General features: G+C 35.7%; 2 protein-coding genes across 4 annotated transcripts in view; one reads left to right on the top strand and one right to left on the bottom strand.

The window, feature by feature from the left end:
• LOC125876311 (choline transporter protein 1) overlaps window positions 1–3,912 on the top strand; it is a 5,746-nt gene extending 1,834 nt beyond the window's left edge. The window contains exons 3-10 of the mRNA XM_049557462.1: window positions 58–203; window positions 631–814; window positions 1,429–1,502; window positions 1,592–1,705; window positions 1,816–2,172; window positions 2,330–2,590; window positions 2,753–2,980; window positions 3,534–3,912. Of these exons, the coding sequence (XP_049413419.1) occupies window positions 58–203; window positions 631–814; window positions 1,429–1,502; window positions 1,592–1,705; window positions 1,816–2,172; window positions 2,330–2,590; window positions 2,753–2,980; window positions 3,534–3,719 (1,550 nt within the window). The 3' untranslated portion in view covers window positions 3,720–3,912. The remainder of the gene's footprint in view (window positions 1–57; window positions 204–630; window positions 815–1,428; window positions 1,503–1,591; window positions 1,706–1,815; window positions 2,173–2,329; window positions 2,591–2,752; window positions 2,981–3,533) is intronic.
• Window positions 3,913–4,375: 463 nt separating this feature from the next.
• Window positions 4,376–14,223, bottom strand: LOC125876034 (putative nuclear RNA export factor SDE5). Of its 3 annotated transcripts, none has more exons than XM_049557135.1 (12): window positions 14,045–14,223; window positions 12,309–12,944; window positions 11,853–11,878; window positions 10,890–10,967; window positions 8,956–9,026; window positions 8,570–8,826; window positions 7,800–7,885; window positions 7,607–7,663; window positions 6,999–7,066; window positions 6,800–6,906; window positions 6,657–6,724; window positions 4,376–4,662 (listed from the first exon to the last, which is right to left on the bottom strand). In XM_049557135.1, exons 2-12 carry the CDS (start codon window positions 12,913–12,915, stop codon window positions 4,528–4,530), a joined length of 1,560 nt encoding a protein of 519 aa, XP_049413092.1. In that variant the 5' UTR covers window positions 12,916–12,944; window positions 14,045–14,223; the 3' UTR covers window positions 4,376–4,527. The 3 variants fall into 3 exon arrangements, with proteins under 3 accessions (XP_049413092.1, XP_049413094.1, XP_049413093.1); XM_049557137.1 differs by having other exon boundaries at window positions 6,800–6,900; window positions 14,045–14,220; XM_049557136.1 differs by having other exon boundaries at window positions 12,309–12,916; window positions 14,045–14,218.
• Window positions 14,224–15,651: the final 1,428 nt, after the last annotated feature.

Below are 15,651 nucleotides of genomic sequence, written 5' to 3'. Positions count from 1 at the left end.
GTTCAAGTGTTTTGAGATGTTTAATTTCTTTTTCAATATCATAACCTTTTGTGACAGTTTATTGGAGTTGTCAGCTTATTGCCCGTGCATCAAATGTATCTTTGCGGCATTGGAGGGAGATGGGTGGTGCAAACATTGTTGAGGACATCGCAGTTGATAAGTCTATCCATGGCTTAATTAACTCTCGATCTTTGGTCTTAAAGGTTGAGTGACTTAACACTTCTCTTGTTTTGCTTGTAAAGTACACAGCTAGAATGTTTTCATTGAAACTTACCGGGAGAAAATGAGACACTCAATAGTATAGTTGTAGATTGCTTGTTTGGTTGGCTGTAGATAACATATTCTCTTGGAACTGCATCAGGATACATAACCACATGTAAAAAAAATTGCTTTTCATATCCACAAATTTTGCGAATTCTTTAATTCAAACGGTAAAAGTGTAACTCATTTTCATAATAACAAATGTGTTTCATTTGACTTGTGTGTCAATGGTCTAACGATGACTAAAACAAGAGAACACTGAAATGCTAAAAGTAACACATATTATAACAATGTGCCTTAATTGTATTCTCTATGGTATCACATTCTTTATTTAAGAGTTCGAAATTCACATATGAGTTACATTTTCAGAGATATGTAGCTGATGTTGGCAAGTCATGGGGAGTTTTGATTGTTTGTGGAGGAATTTTGCCAGTTTTTCTATCAGTGATATGGCTTTTGATGATTCGTCACTTTGTGGCTGCAATGCCTTGGATAACTGTCGTCCTCTTTAATGGCCTCATAGTTTCAGTCACAATGTTCTACTATCTGAAAGGTTAGGCACTGTTCCCTAGTGTTTTCCCTTTGTCGTTACGTAGTAATTGTATTCATGTCAATTTTCAGTTCTATGTCCAAGTTGTAATTGAGATAACTTTATACTTTCTATTATTAGTTCTATGTCCAATAGTCTCGTAGCACTGTTAGTACTTGTGATTCTGGCTTTTTTATTTTTCACACCTCCTTCCCTGAGGTTGAAGAAAACTAGATGACCTATGTACTAAGAGTGATTCATGGGAAACATAACTTCTTTCCTTTTTCTTCCATTTTCCATTCTCCATGGAGTTAGTCGAGGTGCACAAAAGCTAGCGCAAACACCACATTTATCAAACAAAAATTAGTAAAAAGGCCAACAAGATGCCTATTGTTTATGTATGCTTCACTCTTTTGCGCCCATTCACCAAGATAGATACTTTTCCTGATGTAATCCTTTCTTTCGTTTTGATAAAGCTCAAGTCTTTCTGTCTTATGCAAAGATCCTTCATTTTGTTTATCCTACAGTACATGAAGATTTCATCATAGTCCTGCATTATATCTTATGTTTGTTGTGTAATTGAACATCATATATTTCCATTGAGTATACTAACAACATTATTCCTCTTTCCTGTCCAGCTGGATGGATAGGGAACGACTCTATCTCCCCCATCATTGGTGAACATGATCCGTATTATCATGTATCTGCAAGGGTATGCTTGCCTTTTCAGTTTCATTATTCTCTATGAAATAGTTTGCTTTTAGTTTGCTGTACCGTTAAATCAGATTATCTGCTTGGTAGGAAATAAGTCATCTCCATGCTGCTGCTGTTGTGATGACTGCTGTAATGATTATTTCAGTCTTGTCATCCATCGCTATAGTGCGACGTATCCTTATGGCTACTTCAGTCCTGAAGGTAAGTCCATCTCTCCACCTTTCTGAGCCTTATGGATAGAGTATAAAGCTTCTTATCTCTAGATATATTTACTTAAAACCTGAGATTATGAATGATAATCTTAATTGCAGGTAGCTGCTAAGGTCATTGGAGAAGTACAAGCATTAATAATTTTCCCCATCATTCCGTATGCTATCCTAGCAATCTTCTACATGTTTTGGTTTTCAGCTGCTCTTCACCTTTTTAGTTCTGGACGCGTTGTCCAGAATGATTGCAACACCAACTGCTGTGCTTATGATCTTAAATTAAAAAGGGTGAGCTGTGATCGATGCTGTGGTTACAGCATCCAGTATACTTCTCATATTGCTGTTGCAATTTTTTTCCATTTGTTTGGATGCTATTGGGCCACTCAGTTTTTTGTGGCAAGCTCTGCAACAGTCATTGCAGGCTCTGTCGCTACATACTATTGGGCTCGAGGTGGAACATCAGTGAGTATACATCCTCCTCTCATTTTGCAATTGCTGTTACTTTCTAAAAAGCTTCAGCAGTCCATTTCATATATTTTTGAGACGAAAAATTTCCTGATTTTACAGAGTATTTTGGTTATGTACTTGTGACTGATCAGTTTACTTTTTGCAGGTGCAGCCAGAAATTTCATTTCTCCCAGTGCTCTCCTCTATGAAGCGGCTTTTACGTTATAGCATTGGATCTGTTGCTCTTGGTTCTCTGATTGTTTCATTTATAGAGTCTATCAGGTTTATACTTGAAGCACTCCGGCGTAAACTTAAAGTTACTAACTCTGCACCAGAAAGTTGGTTTGGAAGAATGGTATATAATTCCTCACAGTGTCTCCTGCGGTGTGTTGGTTGGACCATCAAATCTGTGAATCGTAATGCTTACATCTTGGTAAGAGTACAAAATGTTGCAATCCCATTCAATGTTCCTCAACTTCTCGTTAATTCAACGTTCTGAATTAACAAGAACATGCCATCATTGTTACACATGATCTAGATTTATAGTGATTATCTTAACAGCATCAGAAATGATGGTGTTTGTGATGCTTTGCAGATAGCAATAACAGGAAAAGGCTTTTTCAAGTCTTCTGAGATTGCAACTGATCTCATTATCAGTAACATTCTTCGGATTGGGAAGGTGAACGTCATTGGTGATGTTATTCTCTTTCTTGGGAAGCTGTGTGTCAGTCTTGCAAGTGCACTTTTTGCTTTTCTCATGTTGGATACTCACAAATACAACATTGGACATAACAAGATCTCGTCTCCAATATTCCCGGTGCTGGTAAGTCTAATTCTTCTGGATGGATTCTTCATTTAAGCAGATGCAACTATCAATTTCACAAAATAAGAACTAAGAAATAGCTCAGATCCTTCGAGGAGTTTCTGTTACCACTTTAAATGATGAGTACTTATGGTGATGACTAAGAGGTTCAACTGAGTGTGTTTCCATAAATGTGGACACTCTGTTTTGACTTAAAGGGCGTGCACGAGGTTTTGTAGCTTGATAGCTTTTGAGGAACATGATTCACTTGAAAAGATTCGTGCATGAGGTTCTGTAGCTTGACAACATAGATTGATAACTGTGAGGATTGGAGAGTTCCAAGCTCTAGCAATCGCGGGACAATGTATAACTGCTTACTCAACTGACAATTGTAGGATTACCAGAAAGAAAATGCCACTTAAACCAACTCCTGGAGTTTTAAGTCTTTGAGATGAACTTTGAGAAAGGACATCGAAGAGTGTTAGGCCAAGCGGTTTGGAAGCTATCTACTAGAGTTTTGAAGTTGGATAACGAAACTTCTTTGAGTCTTACTTGATTCCTGTTTCTAATGCAGGTGTGCTGGTTTCTTGGATACGTCGTGGCAACTCTCTTCTTTGCAGTTGTGGAGATGTCAATTGATACCATAATACTTTCATTTTGTCAAGATTCAGAGGAGCATCAGGGAACTGCTCAATATGCCCCTCCGCTTCTTCTCGCGACATTGAATGACCAAACTGAGATGCAAAGGCTTACACAATGATCAACGATATCTCATGCATTAGCTTGAATTATTATTATTTCAAGTGTTAATGAATGGATGATCACTTCAATTTATTCTGTGTTTTTTGTCAGTTCTTTTTCTAACTTGGTTTTAGTTATTTTTGATAGAGTTTGTATCTTTACATGTAAATAAATTTAATTCTAAATTAGATTGAGTGTCCACATTTTGTCAATCACGAGTTTGCTTTGGCACTATAACATGCAATTTTGGATTGTTGTTCATTCCCCAACCGATGTGAGAATGTAATCCACTCTAACACCCACTATGTTCAGGCCTAATAGGAACGTGGACTGGGAGCCCAAATGAATTTGATACCATGTAAAGATTCGACACTTGGACTAACTCAATTCCAAAAACTAGCTCGTGAGGGGAGATTTACCCAAGTCCATATCAGTAAACCACCAATTCATTCCCAACCAATGTGGAACTATAATCCACTTTAATACAAGTTGCAAACTATCATGGAGCACAACTATATAAGTACAGTACATTCTAAGTTGGAAACAGAAAGCAACATGCATAGGTAAATCAAAGCCATTGCATGTTTCATCGACTGTACTGAAATCAACTTGCAAAGTATTAGTCTATACCAAGTAAATCGGTGCCTAAGCAAAACTTGCTCAGCGGCTTGAGAATTAAGAAGAAAAATTAAAGGATCAAATACAAGTCTTTTTGGCAGCAAGGCCAAGGTTGTTCCTCGTGGTAATGAAAAATGCAGAAGCATTTCACAAGATCCAAGTTGATACAAAATTCATGCTTTAGATAAATTATCTATTCAGTGATATATTTATCGGACTCTGGCAGTTGATTTTTTAGCAAAAGTCATTTTCCTCGGATCTATCACATCCACTCTTATCACAAGCACTGTGCCATTTTCTTCCTCCGTCCATGGTATGGAATCCCTCTCCAAAAATTTAAGTACCTGTTTACAAATATCTGTCTCATACTTCTGTTTGTCCAATGTCGATTCAAGTAGCTAAAGAAATGAAATGTAATAGACATAGAATGGAGAAAAATAATTCAATTGGACATACTATCTGGGATATGAAACAACAGAGATCGAATAAGTTCATAAAGAATTATTTTTTAATCCTACAGCATGGGAGGAAAGAATTTTTTCTTAATCCTACAGCTAGGGAGAAAGTCTCAACCCTAACTTATCCAAAGTCCTATACAGAGAATATTCGTGATCAAAATAATGAAAATGAGAAGAGTCAACACTAAAACATTCCCTAAACCACAATTGTTTCATTTATGTATATTTTGAAATAGATTATATAATATAGTATTTATTTCCTAGACGAAAGAAACAATTTGGATATCACATTAATTTTCGTAACTTATAATACTATGATTGGTTACAAGGATCATAAACTAACTAACTGACACCTCTAGTACAGTTCTAGAAGGTGCTCGACTGTATAGTTAAATACTGTCCATTCAGCAGTGTTTCGACGTCAGAACATTGTGGTTTTCAAATTTATGAAAGATGTAGATGGAATTTCCACTTTCATATTTTAGAGGTGAAAAGATAAACTGGATTCCAGTTTAATTGCACTTAAACTTCCCACATGTCAGATTTAAGGTTCTATTATCTTCTTGAGTTACCAATCTGGAAAGAATTGTTTAGACTTCCAAGGCCAAATTTTCTGAACCATCTAGATTGTTTAAAGGTGTCATACCGTGTAATTTGTAGATCCTGCCACTCTGATTGATAAGATATCAGATAAAACTAGTACAGGGTATTCTAAGCAATTGTCCTACGGTGGAAGATTACAAGTGATTCACTTGTTGCTGTGTTCTCCATTCATAACTTCTGGGGTATGGTGTTTATACTGCCCCAGAGTGTGTTGAAAGAGGTTGATAGAAGATGTAGGATGTTCCTATGGGGGCAATGAAGAAAAGAGAAAAGTGAGCCTTGTAGCTTGGGATACAGTTTGTGTACCTACGGGTAATGGAGGCTTTAATATCAAGGGATGCAGAATCTGGAATCTTGCATAAGTAGGGAGCTGTTATGGCAATTGGTGGTGGATAAGGACTCACTAAGGGTGACATGAAGGATGATTCCACAGTTTGGGCTTGGTATACCCAAGGGAGATATAATCCTACACCTGGAGGAAGGTACTCAATCTCTATTCTCTAGAAGCTACATGACATTGCAGGGGAACAAAGGAAAATGGACACTGCAGAACAGAGATAAAACAATGTTGCACAACCAAAACACAGGTTTATTTTTAGCTAGCAGAAAAGGAGACTTCTTCAGCTAAACATTCAGGTGGATGACCTGCACTGCTGTCTTTGTGGATCTGCTGATATGGAGACATCTCAGAATCTGTTTTTTGAGTGTGACTGGTTTAAAAATGTAAGGGAGGCAATGGTAAAGTGGATGGGCATCATTATTCAGACTGGCAATGTGAAGCAAGTGCTAATAATCATTAGAAGGAAGCATTGGAAGTTAATCCAGAAGAAGATAGTAGCTGCTGTGTGGGGGGCAATGGTCAATTACACTTAGAGGACCCAGAATTGGAACCTGTTCAAGGGACAAACTGTACATACAGAGAGGGCAATTACACAGAGTAAGGAGGAGTTAATAGATAGATTAAGCCTACCTTATATACAGAAGAAGTTGGATAGATCTAGGGGGCTTAAACAGAGAATATACATGTAACTAGACTCGTTTTTGAGGCCTATGATCATCTTTACCTTCATAAGAGGTGGAAATGGCTAGGTGCTCTTAGGCTTGTATTCTATGCTGATTTGGTTTGTCAATAGTAATATTTACAGTGTTGCCCCAAAAAATTGTAGATTACAATTTTCCAATTGTCAGTAACATATACCCGTGAGAAAAACAGCAGCAGATAGACCAAATTATTCAAACATATCAGCACCAAAAAAAGAAGAAGAAACAAGTCATACCAGACGCTTCCGGGGACCTTTGGCTTCTTCAGCAGTGATCCCAACTAAGATTTTGAGATATTGAATAGCTGATAGAAGGAAAGATATCAATGTCATTTTTATATAAAAACAATTGACGAAGTCCTGTAATGACGATAACCTACACGAGAATCCACAAAGAGAAGTCAACTGAAGTTTGAGTAAGCGCACTGCATCCTTTGGCTCCAAATCGTGAAGGTCGAGTGTCACAATTTCTTTGCTGGAACTGCAACTAAGGTTGGAGTATTGGGTAAATACAAGCCCTGTAAGCAACATACATGAGTAGAGAAAGAAAAGAGAAAGGAAGCCAGATTTCTGCCTAACCTGGTTTCAAGAAGCTTTTGAGAGGATTGTTCATCCGTCACTTGCGCCTTCGTCATGAAAAATTGTCCCTGTTTCGTGAGAAGATTATGAGCAAAATGTCAGCACACCACCATAATGAAAATTTAAACAAGTGGATCAGCCAAGGCAAGGTCAACTTTATGGGAAGAGAACAGTTTGCACAAATTGGATGTTATACCCAGCATGAATTTGGAGCTTTTTTTCTTCTTTTTCCCGTGATAGGTGATGTTATGAGTATTTTCTCTTCCATTGTGCTAGAAGTGAAAGTTGTCGATGAATATTAAGAACTTGAACCTGGCATGTTACTTTTTGCTTTTTACGGTGTTTGTATGCTAACTTGAAGCTAAAACCTCCCTTGATAGGTGTAAAGCAAGAAGCAAGTAAAATATTTGGATACTTTGAAGGAAGTTGACGAAATGCTCAGACTCTGACCACTTAACGGAGCTAAGATAGTAACTCTACACCACCTACTCAGCCGATACCAATCAGTAGAATATCTCATAGAGACTAGAGAGGCCAGTTATTTCGTCACTAATATTTTCAAATACAAACAGTGAAGGACACTCTACATAAAGGAACAAACACCCTACCTCTTCCAGGAATTTGCGTGCCTTATCATGATCTCCTTTGGAAAATGCTTCAGAAGCCTGGAAAACAATTTAAGTTTGTAATACCAGTAATGATTTAACATACTAAGCTTTCTTCTTCTCGCTCGACACAGAATGAAGCATCTTAATGGTATTCAGATCATGAAACAGTAGAAGAGAGGTTTCCATGACTCACTGCGTTATAGTACTCTTTCATTGTAATCCAGTACTCCTTTACAGCTTTCCGAAGAACTTCGTAGCTTTCTTCATCCTCCTCACCATCTAAAATTGAAGTTCAAGAGGTGTTTACATGAGAAAATGAAGCAAAATAGCTATCCTAAAGGAGTACTGAATAGCTACGAATATCCATGCAGAAATTCAATATTTGCATACATCCTACCCTTCCCAGACCCCACTAGTGGGATTTACACTGGGTATGTTGTTTTTTTCACCAGTACATATAATATTCTAATATCTTTTCTGTGAATGAACAGGGTACTTTGAGGTTTAAGTCTCTGTTTCCAAGGGAATTTTGGAAGTGTATACCTAAGACAGGAGTATACTTGCACTTGTTCCAGGTCGGCATCCATATGGTTCGATACGAATGGATGTCTTTATTGGTCCAGTTAAGTTAAATGGTAATTTCACTTCCATAGAATAAAGCTCAAGGTACCTCAAGAAAAAGACGAACCATGAAAAGGGGGAGCATTTTTCTATTTCTTACTTGCTCCAACATATAGAACTCATACGATTAAGAAAAGAAAGAGAGAAAAAAGAATTCTCCAGTTTCTGGCTGCCAATGGCAGATTCAACTGAAAAAATAAATCTTGCCATACATGAGTACAAAATCAATAGAAAAAAAGGGCAATTAAAAAGAAGATATTAAACCTTTAAAAAAAGCCAAATGTTACCATAAACACTTTTTAATCTGTCCAACACAAGTAATAAGCAGTTGGTGCTGCTTACTTTTTGCATCACTTTGTGGTGTCCTGATAAGAATCTGGCGTTCTAAAGTCTCCTGTAATGGTTTATCTACAACGAGATTTAATCGACTAGACTTCCCAACTTCCTTCACCGGACGAATCACTTCATCCACATCATCATATCTTGAAGTTGCAGGTACATCAAACAATGCATGCAGAACTTCCTTTTGAATCTCATACCTTTCCTGCTCCTTCATAGATAAGTTGAGCCCATTTTTAGTCTTCTCATTTGCTTTGGAACTGCATCAGCAAAAATAGAAGGATGACCATCAATCCATAACAACACCTTGAAAATCTGCGAAATCAGTTTAACCAAAAAAAAGAGTACTTCCTGGACACTAAAATTATAGTTTCTGGAGGACAAAGTACCGGATGGCTGGATCTGTCATTGAAGATGTCTCTTTTGATGCAACTGATGCAAAATCTGAACTCCCCACAGACTGTTATATCAAATTAGAGAAAGCATAGTAAGTAAGGAAATTATTTTATGTGATTTAAACAATTTTTAATTGCATATGGAACTATTATAGAATTACCATTAAAGATAGGTGTAATACATAGATAGCCCCCTAATAGTCTAGATATTCCACTTAGTCCCTTCAACAGAACCTAGTTTCAGTTGAAGTATATCTATTGAACACATTACGCTAATCTGGCACAAAAGTGGTGTGCACTTACTATTAAGTGTGTAAGTGCTGTAAAATTTTACTTTATATTTTTTAAGTAACTTTTTCCTTTTATCTCTTGTTCATTTATTTTTCTTTTCAAATAAAAATCCCCCCCCTCCCCCTTCTTCGTCTCTTTCAGGTGGTCTGCCACCCGACCACCATTTTCAACCATCATAAACCTCTGCTATATCCCACATATTCTATAAACAATCATTTTTCTCATGACTCCAGTCCATAAATCATTATGCAAATGCTAAACTAGAATATTAGATTAAATAGATGAACAAAAAGGTTCGCCAGAGATAAATTTTTTCTGACAAATATCCATAAAAGTTTCAGCCAATCTTCATACTTTTCGAGTCGGGCAGAAACTTCTGGCGGAATTTTTTTTGAAAGCAAAAGGAATAAAGAGAAAAATGAGAAAAAATGGGTGGAAAGCAATGGGGGATCAAAGGAAATTTCTAAGGAGGAAGAAAGAGGAAAGGGAGGGTTGAGTGGGCAGGGGTGCGTTATAGAAACTAAGCTTTTTCTGTTCTTTTTAATGATTATTTGAGTCCATATGCACATGTCATGGTTTTATTTGTCTTTCTGCCACATCATATGCGTGTGAGTTACACAGCTTTTTTTGTTTAAATTGGGGCTGAATGACACTTTTAGTATAGGTAAGGTGTTCAAATGGTCATAGGTTGAGTTTAAGTGGTTAAACAGAATATCTGGACTAGTTTAAAGGCCATCTAAATATAATGCCTGAAAGATAGTTTGTGATCCTTACTTTTAAAAATAAATTCTTAGTGCTGCAGCACCTCAGGTAATAAGGGATAGGAGAAGAGTGGTTGGTTATCTATTCCCTTTAATTTCAGAGACGGGGAAATCTGGTCTGACCTAACTTAGCAGTATAGTAGCCAACAAACTACAAAAGTAATTCCTAGAATTCAAAGGAATGTGGATATTTATATGGTGAATGAAATGAACATTATTAATCTTGTAAGCTCTTTTTACAACTAGATGCAATGTCAAGTAGTTTAGGCGGACTGCATCAGTACAGATCCAAAACTGTTTCCAGTTCTAGAGAAGTTACCTCATAGAAACCTATTTTTTATGAATAGAATCCCTTACAAAATTACCTCCCAAAAGGAATACACTGCTCATTTTTGTTGTCTGTAGTCACATCAGTAGGTTATTTAACTTGAATCTATTTTTTGAAAATAAATTCTAGTGCATATCTGGTCTTTGGCTGTTCTGTCAAGATATCAACCTACCATGAGGATTTGTATAGATGTGGAACCCTTTTCGCAGAGCAAAACTGATCCTTAGTACAGTAGTAACTCCAGTCATTAGGACTTTTCTCAGGTCAGGTGACAGAGTGAGCATGGTGGAGAGAACAAACTGGGTGAGGAGTGAATGGGCTAAGGGGGAGGAAAAGGAGAATAGAAGAGAATAGAAGAGAAAGATAAGACACTATCCTTTCCTAGAATTTTATTGTGAAAAAGCTATCTCATTTTCCTTCAAGAGTGTGGCTAGGAAGCAGATTGCCTGACTAAGATCACTATCATTAAATAACTGTTCGCTTGTAAGTGATGTATCTAGTTTTACAGCAGATATGAGCAACACCAAGTGACATACAAGAAAACTTACTTTCTTGACGCCTATATTTATAATATCATCACTCTTTCCCAAAATTGATGCGGACATATCTAGCAGCTTATCCATACTCTGCATATTCAGAGGAAAGGGGGTGTCATATAATGAAAATGCAAGGTTAGAGCGATAAATAAATCTGTGTAGAGAAGTAAACCAATCTATGTCTAGTATGCATGCAAAATTTCTGAAACGAAAAGATAGAAGCACCCAAGCAGGAACTAAAAAATTGTTGTCAGGCTGATATATTCAGAATCAGAAGATCAAACAGCAATAGCCGAGCATTGTCTTTTCTGCTTAGCATGAGAACTAAGCTTCTGCAAGTCTAGCAACAACCTGGCCTCGTCCTTCCGGCAACTATGTATGATTCCACACATGCATTGTGGTTTCTCACCATGAAAGTTAACCATAGTTAGCAAGAAATTCATTCATCGGTTCCTAAATCCACAAGCTAATTTTAGGTACATGAGGTAATTATTTTAACTGTGATAAAGGCTTAATAGCTATTTAGATAAGTAGAATGGAGCATAATTTATTTTCTAGTTAAATGTGGACTTCATACCACATACATCAAAACTTCTTAAACTTAAGCCACAAAATCCAAACCAGCAACGGGATTAACTTTGAAAAGGACCTAGAAAAGTGTATAGCCGATCACAGTTTGGACACAAATCAAACAAAACACAGGACTTATTTTCAAGATTTCATAGGTAATAATTAAAGGGAGTCGGAGAATAGGCAGGCTAGATGGTATCTGCAGGTGCTTAGAAGAGCAACTTTCATATATATGCTTAGCATATAACAATGTGGTGCCAACTATTGAGTAACAGCATACAGAGTTAAGTGCAAACATGCATATGCTGAATGTAAACATAAAATTGAGCCAAAAATAATGTTAGCACTTGATGCCTCGGAAAACACATATAAAGTATACAAAGTGGTTGAGTTGATATCACTAACCTTGTTCAGATCATAGCCACATTGACCTGCATATCCAACAACACCAAATTAGGAAGGAGATTATCCAAAAGTTGTGACAGCTCCTAGGAATTAGGATGCAGTTATAAGCTCATAGGAATTACTATTTTTTTTTATTATTATTATCTCATAGGAATTACGATGCAGTTATAAGGAAGAAAAAAAAGGAACAGAATTTAAAGATAATCTGAGACAAACTGAACAAGTGGACCATCCTCAAGTTGCATTCTACTTAACAAAATCAAGTCTCAAAACAGACTATAAAGAAACATTTAACCAACTTTTGCAAGTTTCATTCGAAGATCAATGAAAAGAAGTGAAGAAAGAAATGACACAATTTCAGGTCATTGAAAGTATAAGTAGCATTACTCCATGTGTCAGCACTACTTATCAAGTAATCTTACAAACACTAAGTGTAGACATAAGTAAAGTGCTCACCCACAACATCTCCAATTACACTCCTGTCAAGAGAAAATCCACTTCCGAGCATGTTGAAGAGGAACTCCTCTACATTGCTGGGCAGGGTTTCACTCATTGCTGCAGCACCTAATGGAGCTTTCTCATCCCTTAGATCTGGGGTTAAAAAATCATCTGCGCTTAATTTCAGTGGCTTGATTTTCGTAGAAGTTTCTGTAATTAGTGGCCTATTCGTCAGATAGTCTTTTGGGATCATGCTTGAGACAGTCCCCATAGACACTGATAACTTTTTTTGCTTTGATGACCTGGGACCAGCTCTCTTGGCATCAATCTCAGATACAGATTCAGAAGTCGATATCACAGAGTCCCCTACTTCCTCAAATTCAGAAGTCAGAGTCACGGAATCCTCTATGTTTTCTTCTAACTCAGAGTTAGTAGTTCCAGAGCTGCTAGATTTCTGATCTCCAAGTATATCACCTGCAATAATTGGATCCCGACCTGCTTTACAATAAGCTGCAGCGATGTCATCGAGAGGGACAACAGATCCAAAGACATCAAGCAACTGCTCCAGGTTCTTGCTATCATCATCAGTAAACAAGATTGTTGAAGGAGGTGCTTCCATCTTCATCCTTGCAGCATAAGATGAAATAAGAACCGCTGATAAGAAGTAAAGAAGCAACTATATTGAGAACATCACTTATTAATCAAAGGCTTTGTAACAAATTGTAGAGTAGCAGAAACCACAAAATAAAGGAAAATGGCAGAGATTGGATGGCATAACAACAAGAGAATCCAACATTTCACGGATAACAGAACGTACAGAGAACCAATAGTTGTGACAGGAGAAAAGCAACTCATAACAATAGTAAAAATGGAGAAATACTACTTTTTGATAAGTAAAACGGAGAACTGCTACTAACTGGTTGTTTAGATCTAACTAACAGAAGCGATCAAAGAATCACTAGTCTGCACAGTGTCATTACACTGCCATACACGTGTGTAAGTAAAATCCTTTGGTCTGAACAAATGACTCACAACTGCTACAAACTAATTCACTTCTTGTATCATCCACAGCCAAAAGAATCTCTTTAGTAATGCCAAATTTTAAAACTATTCAGATGCAGCACAAAAGCACATTACAAGTCTAAATTTTCAACTTCCAAAGAAAATCGCGAAAAAGGCACATTCCAAGTCTGACATTTCCACTTTCACGAAATTTGATATTCTTCCTCAAATTAATGAAGATTACATTAAGCATACAACTATCACCCCTGAAAAGATGCTGACACACTATAACTGAGTCTATTCCGATGAACTAAAAAAAGAAAAGCACTGCGATCTAAGAGTCGAACTCCTAAACAATATTCATGAAAGGAATCAATACTAAACGTCTAGGTCACAAATTAAAATCAGGCATTTCATTCCATCACTTTCCACACCAAAACTTACAACTAACACAACATTGTACTCACACATTCATCCACACAAAAACAAAATCAATCGACGAAAATAACTTCCAGATGAACATTCTCAGCTTGAAATTCAAACATCAAAACCTCATCAAAAAGCAACCAATCCAAAAAATAATAACTCATACTTCTACAAATGCTAAACAATGCAAAATCCAACTCGGTTAATACGAATTACAAAATAACTTCTGTAGAACATGCAATGATAGAAATCGAATCAATTTCACAGCTAACGGAAGCAAAAACAGTGATATTGATTATTGAACAGAAAGAGAAACGGAATCTTACAATATAAACTTGATGGCCGATGATACAGAGAGAATGAGAGCCAAACGAAGTAGCTCTAATCAAGTCCGTTATCGGTTCTCTCCATCCGCACAAGGTTTTGTTCACTCTTCAGACTCAACCTCTAGCTTTTCGGAGAAGGAAGGAAGGAGAAAAGAAGAAGAGTGAGGAGAGAGACAAATAAAAAAGTGTCTTTTCTAATTATTTGATGAAGAATCGAGTCATGCTAAGAGTGCCTAAAGCAAATGGACAGGATTCTCAAGATGTGTTTTGGTATGTTTTATGGAATTTTATTTGATTTTTTATTTAGTTTACTTTTGAGGTAGAGTTTTTCATATTAATTTTGATTTTATGATCAGGATTCGAATATGATATCTTTAATTAAATATGGATGAATAGTTATTATTTCAGCATAATTATTCCATCAAATAATTACTTAATTTTATCAAGTTTGGATTTAACTAAAAATTTGGAAGGTATTATTTGGATATTATTATTTAATTTTAAAAGAAATTGATATGTTCATTCACTTCGGGATAACTTTGTACATACTTATTAAGATAAGATATAAAAGTTTAGTCATATGAAGTTTTAGAAACTATATATGCGAAATTATTTCGTATGATAAACTTATGACTTATATGTATCAAGTATATAACTTAAATTATAATTCTAAAATAGGATATTTATGCACTTCGACTCAATTTTGTGAAGGAGTAATGGAATGGTTATAGTCCATTTCCAAGGTTGTACAAATCAAAGAGAATTTGCTAGTGGATTTTGCATATCAAATAATAATTTTTTTTTAAATTAAAATTTACTTTTCAAAAATGGTCAAAAGAACAACTAAATATATACTTCTAAAGGTATAACATCGAAATATCGGATTGGTTTTGATTTTATTTTTTTTTGAAAAGTTTCCGATTTTTAAAAGTTTGATTCTTGGTTCGTGTTTAGGTTTTGAAGTATCAATATTGTGATTAATCTAAATATTGATCTATTTTATTACAAAATTGTACGATACATCCTCTAAAGTGTTGATGTTTATTTTTTGTCTCCATTTTTCGTATATTGCAAAATAAGTTTTTTTTTTTTTAATTATTATTATTATTATTATTATTTTGTGTTCATTAATACATTATTGTTGATAACTTGATATTCATACTTTTTCATTCTTACATTTCTTCTAGAGCTCACTTCTTCTTTATCAAGAACATTATAGTTATTAAAATTTGAAAGCTTGAATTTTTTATTTAGAATATGAAAAATTCAATTTAATAGATAATTATTGGTTAAAGTCAATTGAGTGTTCCTTATTGGTTTTTAGTCAATTACTGATTTAGTGATTCCTTAAAATATTTCAAAATTCATTATATACATTCGACAATATCTTTAAAAAATCTGAAAGATATAATCTTATATTTTTGCGTGTTTTTGTGCGTACATACACATTATCATTGTCTCAAAGAGGACAAAGTGGGCTACTTGATTTGATGTTTTCTTTTTTGCCAATAAATAGGTGATTTGATGATCATTTATATTGATGTTTTGTAGGCTTTTGTTTCAAAATGGATAAGCATATATTGAGTTGGTTTAATCAAAACTAAAAT

The sequence above is a fragment of the Solanum stenotomum genome, chromosome 9 (genome assembly GCF_019186545.1).
Source record: "Solanum stenotomum isolate F172 chromosome 9, ASM1918654v1, whole genome shotgun sequence".
Taxonomy (NCBI): Eukaryota; Viridiplantae; Streptophyta; class Magnoliopsida; order Solanales; family Solanaceae; genus Solanum; species Solanum stenotomum.
The sequence above is the reverse complement of the archived record's forward strand: the minus strand, read 5'-3'. Positions and strand labels throughout refer to the sequence as shown.